Raw genomic sequence first — 8,241 nt, 5'->3', positions numbered from 1 at the left:
AGGGCCTGCCAGACGTTTGCTACTGAAGAATGCTAACGAAGTACCAGTAAATGGCACTCTGCTCTGTTCTTCCCCATTTGCTTCTTGGCTTTTGAAAATCAAATTTGGAGCCGACTGAAATAATCTGAACCACTTTCTGTTATAGGGGCAAGATAAGTATGTGATGTTCTGCTGTAGAGGTGAGCTAGAATCCAAGAGCAGATGGAAAGCTCTGCTGGTGGCACTGAAGTCAAGCATTCTGCTTCCCATAGTGACCAACCAGTTAACGCCAGGAAATCCACAAACAAGACATAAGGGAAATTACACTCTCCTGCTTTCACTCCCTAAGCAGATAGTCAGTGGCTTCCTGAACATGAAGGTTCCATATCACCCTGTTGAGTAACAGCCATTGACAGACCACCTCTCCATTCATTTATCTAGCCCAATCCCCTCTTCTTGCTGAAATGCATTTGTGGTTCTTTGGCAAATACGACAATTTATTCTGGGGAAATCTCTTTGCCCTGTTCTCTGCCTAGAGATAGCTAGCATTCTAGTGCCATCTTCTGGACAGTCAGTAATAGCAGTTTGCTTCATTAGCCACAAAGGCACAGAAGACAAGATTCTCAGTGGTATGTTTTTCTCGTATACAAATGTTCTGGGATTTTCTACGCTTATGCTAGACACCTTACATGTGGTTTTGAATATCATGAAAAAAGACTGCTCCATCCCCAGTACCCCCCACCCCCGCCCATGTGCTTTACTTAAAGAGTGTAGAGGCCTTGCTTTTCCATTTTTAAATGGCACCAAAGACCCTGATGTTGGGAAAGATGGAGGGCACAAGGAGAAGGGGACAACAGAGGATGAGATGGTTGGACAGTGTTCTCGAAGCGACTGGCATGAGTTTGGCCAAACTGCGGGAGGCAGTGAAAGATAGGTGTGCCTGGTGTGCTCTGGTCCATGGGGTCATGAAGAGTCGGACACGATTGAACAACTGAACAACAACAAATCAATAGCCATGGTGTAAATGTGATAGGGAAGAACTATTTGACCCTACATTTTTATAACACCAATGCTGGATGCTGCAATGCAATTAACACTGAATACAGGTGATTCAGTGCAATTATTAATTTTAAAAAATGGCACTTAGGGGTGTTTATTCTAAGTGCTAAGATATTCTCTGGTGGCAGCCTGGTATCCAAAGGACTTCATTGTCTTCACAACCAGCGTAGTATGTCAGTGTTATGAGCCCCATATTGTAAACGAAATGCTAGGATCAGTTTATCCTAAGCTCACAGGCAAGATGACATTTGAGCTGCCTGCCTCCTGGGTCACAGCTCAGTCCCTCTGCCTCTATATTCCCATTACCATTCAATTGAAGGTGTTCAAAAATAACGATTGCCAGAAAGAAGACTGAAGATCGAGTCTACAGAGCGATTTCACACCATCCCGTTGTTATATTACATTATTTTTGGAAAGACATTTTAAGCACAAGATGCGTTAAGTTTGTTTGACTTTTATTATCATTTCAATAAGCCTTTAAGCACCCAGCCTTGATAATGCACCTGCGGAATTTGGATTTATTCACTTAACATATATAAATAATGATGCATTTGCAAAATAAGAATGTCGTCTTTAAATACATGAAACAGACAAGTGAATGCATTTTTTTCTGAAAACGAACAAATATGTGGGGCTTCTCAAAACATTATTGCAAGAGCAGAATAATTAGTACAAAAACAAAACACTATTTCTACAATATTTAATTATCATCTGCCTCAAGATTTATATTGTTGCCAAACTTTGCATAAAGCTGGACTTTGAGGTCTGATAATATTCTCTGGATGGATTCTACTCGTGACTCCAAAGTGCCAATTTCTTCCTGCAGGTTTTTCTGAGAAAAAGAAGAAGAAAAAGTAATAACCCCAAACAAATCATTAAAAAACCACAACTGCCTAACATCCAATTATCAGAAGAAACCTATAGATTTTCTACAGGACCAGCTATTATAAATGACAAGACACTGTAAACAAGCTTTTTGGAAACACATTAATCAGGCTTAGGTTTTTTGTGTTTTTTTGGTAAAAATCAGAATCAAGAGGAAAAGCTTCCTAATCTGTCCGAGTATAGACTCTAGAGCTTTTTAGAATAAAGCAGAAGAAAGATCTGTGCAGCTGCTTGGAAAACAGGATCAGGTTGGATAGAATGGGAAACTGGCTTACCAAACTCCAGGAGTCTGGCATTAAGGCATGAATCAGGAGGGAGAAGAGAAGAAGGTGGTACAACACTCATTACTGATCTAATAAACAATGGTTTATTAGACAAAGACTATGCATTTCAAGTGATCCTAAATAAAATCTGATGAGCTTCATGAAAATCAGTTTCAGCCAGTTTTGACCACTATTCTAATTATAACTTTTTTTCAAGGTGGGGAGAACATAGCTGGTTGTATCCAGAGTTAATCATATTGGGGGCTGCAGAAGCTGCCTTCCCCATCCTCTTCTGCCCATAGCAAACCCCAGCCTCCACAAAATTTGGGGGGATTGCCCTTCCTGCACCACAGCCCACCTCCATGAGCAGGTCCCCCAGTGCCCAGTGTAGCATTTTCAAAAATCAGGAGGCTCCTGGGCGGTGGGATGTGTGTGGGAAAGTCAGCTTCCACCAGCATCATTAGGCACTCTTAACTCTGGATCCAATCCAGCGAGTCTTATACTTAAACCAAGAGCATATATATTAAGAAGGCAAATGTATCAATGTCCCACTGAAAGGTATACATACTGAGGTGTTAAGTGCTGGAGTTCAGGGCCACTAAGTTTTTCCAAATCCTGCAAACATAGTTTTCCATAAGGTGGTAAACCTGTGTATGAACTGTACCACTTTAAACTGCAAATGGGGGCTTGCTATAATGAATGAACTTCCATGTGAAAATATTGCCTCCACAAAGGAAATCAGATAGATACAAGGCACGGAGTTCTAACATAGCTTACTCTCTGACAAATCAGTTTTCTAAGTGGAGACCATTTGATGAATTGAGGACTATTTTACAGTAGAAGATTTGACATGGGAAGCATCCTTATACTGAGTCAGACCAGTGGCCTATCTAGCTCAATACAGTCTACACTGACTGGCAATGGCTCTCTGGGGTTTCAGGCAGAAGTCTCTCCCAGCCTTACCTGGAGATGCCAGGAAACAAACCTGGGACCTTTTGCATGCAAAACAGATGCTCTAACATGGAGTTAGGGTGACGACTAGGCTCACAACCTCCCGTATCAGTACTGGGGAAAATAGCTTATCAGATGTCAGGGAACAGGGCTGGCAACCGGTTGGAGGTTGCCAGCCCCCCTCAGCATCTGCCTGCTGGGCCTTTCAGATAACCTTACCAAGCAGTGGCACGGGTGGGCGTCACTCTGGAGAAATGAAGATGGCGGGCTGCTGCAGCCTCGCCCCAGCTTGTGGCTTCACTTCACAGCACCAGACTGAGCACTACCAGCCTACTGCCCTAGTGAAAATGCATAAAGAAAAAATAAAAAGAGATGCCAGCAACCAGTGTCAGCCCAGTGGGCCCTCCGGGGCACATGAGCCCTGGCATTTCACAGGAAGTTGCCATACACTATGACAGACCACTGGCACATCTACCTTAATGATGTCTATACTGGATGGTGGCATTTCAGACAGGGCTCTCTGCCAGTCCTACCTGAAGATGCCAGAGACTGAATGTGGGACCTGCATGCAAAACTGATGCTGTGCTACTGAGCTTTATCAATGTCAGGTTCTGACACCAGGCCCAACTTCCTATAAGGCAGCTCCCCATCTTGCTACATTGGTGGGGCAGCATGGGGAAAGACTGGCCTGTTAATATGGACGCTGTCTCTGTCCTATGCAGAAAACCTGCAGAGCAGAAATGTTTAATACTACTTAATATTATATTTAGCATAGTAACGAACAGAGAAAGAGAGAGGGAGAGGGAGAGAGGTTCTTATCAGGTTTTCATTTGCCAGACTCAATGATGCTTCACACACAAACATTTTTGCTGCATCACTGAGGAGCCACAGAAGATCCACAAGGAATGAGCACCAACCTTTGCTTCCTCCAGCATCTCTTCTGTTTCTTCCTGTGGGTGGCTAATGAAGACATCTCCGATTTGATAAGGTATCAGTAGTGAATCGTCATCAAGCATCATGAGGTCATCACATGCATCTTGCAAGTTCTGAAGCTGTTTCTGTGATCAAGAGATCAGTAACTCTCCCATCCAGTTACTAGTAACATACTAAAAACTGTAACCTGCTAATTTTAGCATGCCTGAAGAGTTTTGTGCACAAATATATGTGCTTCCTAGTGAACACCAGAAAAACATTAATCACAACTTCGATTTTTGATTTGACTAGTATGCATTTTCAGTTGCCCAGTTTGACTTGCAATGTGTCCATTCATTCTGCTACTAACGTTATATAAACAATGCATTTCCAAAGAAGTGTGGAAAATTATAACATTTTCCACCTCACATCACTAGAAGCTCCACACAGTTAAATGGGACTTCTACACCGCTGGGTGTGCTTAGGATTTCATACAGTGAACAGATTGCCATGCAGAGGCTTTATAGTGAGGTTACCTTTTTATCCTCTATTTCTTCTTTCAGTTCTGTCATTCTGCTGGTGTTTCTTGCGAACTTGTTGATTTTCTGTTGATCCTCAAAGGTAACATTGACATCTTCTGCCTGGAAAAGACCAGCAGAAACAGGGAGAGCTCAACACACATAACACACATGACAATAATATGAGTTTTCAGTCCAATAATGGAACACAGTGTGCTCACCATTAAAGTTTCTGCTTTAGATTAGCTACTCAGCATATCCACATTTTACCAGCATTATTTTCCAAAGGATTTCAAACCCGCTGGTTACTATAAACGCAACAGGAGCAAGACCAGGAAGGAAACGGAAGCACATTAACAAGAAGCATGAGGACATTTGCAGACAAACTCCTTGGGACATTAGCATAGACAAAGTAACCATAGGAAACACCTGATTTCACAAAGGAGCCAGTGTGGTATGCTGCCTAGTGTTGTACTAGGTCCTGAGAGACCTGAGTTCAAATCCACACTTGGATGTAAAGTTCGCTGGGTGGCCTTGGGTCAATCACTGTCTCTCGACAGTATTGTTGTGATAGAGAGAACCACATATGCTGCCTTGAGCGCCTTGGAAATGAATGTAACATTGGAACCAGACACAAGTAATAAATGTGAAGTTAGTCTTGGCTAAGTTAGGCTGCATGGATTTCAAAAGGGACACAGTTAAACTAACTTTGTCTGGATCAAACTGTAGTAAATAGATAAAATAAACAAAGCCCTATAGTTTATAATAGGGTGTGTGCATTTTTCTCCCTCAGTGCCCTTTGCATAATTGTACAAGATGTTCAATGCTGTCACATGTGGATTGAATTGACACGACAGATTTTTATGTATTAACTGCATGTATTAATTGGCTTAACAATGCAAGGATACGTCTTTTCAACTCTTATTTACTGTGAATGATCACTGCTAATAATTTAATTAGAACTGTCTATATTTTTCTGCATTGCGTGTCTGTCTGATCGCACCAAGTCCCAACACTCAAACACAAAATGTACCCACAACTCAGGACAACACTTCATGTATCTCATAAAGTGGACTGTAGCCTGCATGCCATAATAAATGTGTTGAGTTTTTTGTTGTTTTTGCAGCAAGAGACTAACATAGGTGCCCCTCTGGAAAGCCCTTCTAATGCACAAAACACACACCACCCAACACTCAACAAGTATGTCCAAAAGACCAGATTCTTTGTGGGGTGAACACCAGCCTGCTTGTACACTCCAACTTGGGAGCAATTCCTGTTAAATTTGTTGAGACTTTCTTCCAAGGAAAAATGCACAGGATGAGGCAGCGAGTCTTACAACGCATCTGTTTTTATGTACCATAGAACAGATTTACCGTAGCTAAAGCATGTTCGGCAACATTTAGATGGATAAATGTAAGGTTCTTCCTGCCTTAGTGCAGAACCTAGGTGGGAAACACCTAGACTGCTAGCAGTACATGTGAAAAGGACCTAGGGGGCTTTGTGGACCACAAGCTTAATACTGTATGAGTCAATAGTGTGATGCAGCAGCAAAAAAAGCTAATGCTATTCTAGGCTGCATCAACAGAAGTATAGCGTCCCGGTCAAGGGAAGTAATAGAACCACTCTATTCTGCCTTGGTCAGACAACACTTGGAATACTGTGTCCAACTCTGGGCACCACAATTTAAGAAGGATGTTGACAAGCTGGAACGTTTCCAACTAGTGGCTCCTGTCCAGGTTTGTTAACTGCCTTACTTTAAATGTTGTGAGGGTCCTATGCTCTTTTGAAATGTTTTTTTTTTTGGGGGGGGGGGTTGTTTTTATTTTGATTATGTATTTTGTGGTTCTATATTTTGATTTTATTCTGTGAACCGCCCTGAGACCTCTGGGCATAGGGCGGTATATAAATCCAATAAATAATAATGATGAGGGCAACCAAGAAAATCAAGAGCCTGAAAAACCAAGCCTTATGAGGAACTGTTGAAGGAGCTGGGTATATTTAGCCTGAAAAAGAGGAGACTGAGAGGAAATAGCCATCTTCAAATATCTCAAGGGCTGTCACATGGGAGGAGGGAGCAGGCTTGTTTCCTCCTGTTCAGGAAGGTAGGACTCGAACCCATGGCTTCGAGTTGCAAAAAAGGGAGATTCCGACTCAAACATCAGGAAGAACTTTCTGGAAGGGAGAGCTGTTCAGCAGTGGAACGGTCTCCCTCAGGAGGTGGCTGACTCTCCTTCTTTGGAGATTTATAAGCAGAGGTTGGGTGGCCATGGATGCTTTAGCTGAGATTCCAGCCTCGCAGGGGGTTGAGCTAGATGACCACCAGGTGTCCCCCTCCAACTCAAAAATTCTATAGTTCTGAGTTTGGCCTCGGAGCGACTTGGGACCAAAGATGGGCATTTTGGGGGGAGAGAGAAGCTGAGCCTCAAGGCTTCCCGACCCCGCCGCCTCGCCTGGGCCCCCTCAGTCTCCCTTCACAAGGGAGCCGAGACCAAGGGCCACAACCGGAGGCGCCTCCTTAGCCGCCACAGCCGTTCCCTCCCCGGCCTCCCTTCGGCTGCTCACTCACCGTTTTCTTCATGGTGGCTGCCATCTTGGGGACTGAACTACTTCCTCTCCTCTGGAGGGGGAGGGGGGCTCCCCCACTCGGCTCTCCTCCAACCCGGTTTTTGTTTTTGTTTCTTCCCCCTGAGGGAAAAATAAAATATACCCCCCCTTCCCGGTTATTTTGTTTCCTGGAAGGGAATTTCGCTCCCTCCACTCAAGTTTATCAGAGGGTATCAACCCCCGTCTCTGCAGCAGATGTTGGTATCGCCCGGCTTGAAAGGAGCGGCGGAGGGAGGAGACGAATGCCGATAGGCCGGCAAAACTCGAGGAGGGAAAGCGCATGCGCCGAATAGATCCGGTTGCCACGCGCGGCGAGAGCCAGCAGGTGGCAGAGCGGACACGGGGAAGGGTTTGGGATTTTGCAGGTTGGCGCGGGAATGTGCCGCGCTCCAGATGTTGCTCCCAGCATCTCTGACCTTGGGCCATCCTGGCAAGGGTTGATGGGACTTTGTGGTCCCGCAACATCCGCCCCACTTGGGAGAGATCTTTTTTCTGATTTAAATTAAATTTCTAGATGTGCATCTATTCCTATAAACTAACGTCACCATGTAGCATGCGCAACACTTTTAGTGCAACACTTGTATGTCTTCTTGCATCTTCTGTGTTGGTGGCGAAATTCTTTCTTTTGGAGGGGGGGCCGGTGTGTCACAGACACATTGTTTATTTTATTTATTCACTTTATTCAATTCATAATATGTAAGTGGTCTCTGAAATCTAGCTGAGATTGAAGCTCATTGAACTCAGCAGGCCTTTATTGTTTTTTTTAAAAAAAAAACATGCACAAGTTTGAGCTATGAATCAATAAAAAAGCAGAATCAAAATACCAAAATGGACTACAGAGCAGTGCAATTATAGGGGGGAGGGGGGAGGTTTGTTAAGCGAAAGATAAAAAACGCTGCTGTTCCCTATAGGTGAGAATCTATGTAGCTGGAATGAAGCCACTTGCTTCAATGGCGGAAACTTCCAGATTTCCTGACTCGCTTATACATGGGGGGGGGGAACCTAGTTATTCCCTTTTTGCTGCATAGACAGGCAGAGACCTCCGAATTGCAACCTAGAATCATAGAGTT

At 43.8% G+C, this 8,241-nt stretch overlaps 1 protein-coding gene across 1 annotated transcript; it reads right to left on the bottom strand.

Annotated features, from left to right (window-relative positions):
* Window positions 1-1,476: 1,476 nt before the first annotated feature.
* On the bottom strand, window positions 1,477-7,230 carry PFDN4 (prefoldin subunit 4). Its single transcript, XM_033153575.1, has 5 exons — window positions 7,134-7,230; window positions 6,314-6,316; window positions 4,586-4,690; window positions 4,055-4,195; window positions 1,477-1,870 (listed from the first exon to the last, which is right to left on the bottom strand). The coding sequence occupies exons 1-5, from the start codon at window positions 7,155-7,157 to the stop codon at window positions 1,739-1,741; spliced, it is 405 nt and encodes a 134-aa protein (XP_033009466.1). The 5' UTR covers window positions 7,158-7,230; the 3' UTR covers window positions 1,477-1,738.
* Between the last annotated feature and the right edge of the window lie 1,011 nt (window positions 7,231-8,241).

The sequence above is a fragment of the Lacerta agilis genome, chromosome 6, assembly GCF_009819535.1.
Source record: "Lacerta agilis isolate rLacAgi1 chromosome 6, rLacAgi1.pri, whole genome shotgun sequence".
NCBI lineage: Eukaryota > Metazoa > Chordata > Lepidosauria > Squamata > Lacertidae > Lacerta > Lacerta agilis.
The sequence above is the reverse complement of the archived record's forward strand: the minus strand, read 5'-3'. Positions and strand labels throughout refer to the sequence as shown.

Excerpts from the sequence above, each read along its gene's own strand:
- PFDN4 (XM_033153575.1), bottom strand. The coding sequence starts at position 7,157 with ATGGCAGCCACCATGAAGAAAACG. Across the intron at positions 4,196-4,585 it reads AAGAAATAGAGGATAAAAAG|AAACAGCTTCAGAACTTGCA; the intron begins GTAACCTCACTA and ends TCTTGATCACAG. Across the intron at positions 1,871-4,054 it reads AGATGCTGGAGGAAGCAAAG|AAAAACCTGCAGGAAGAAAT; the intron begins GTTGGTGCTCAT and ends TCTTTTTCTCAG.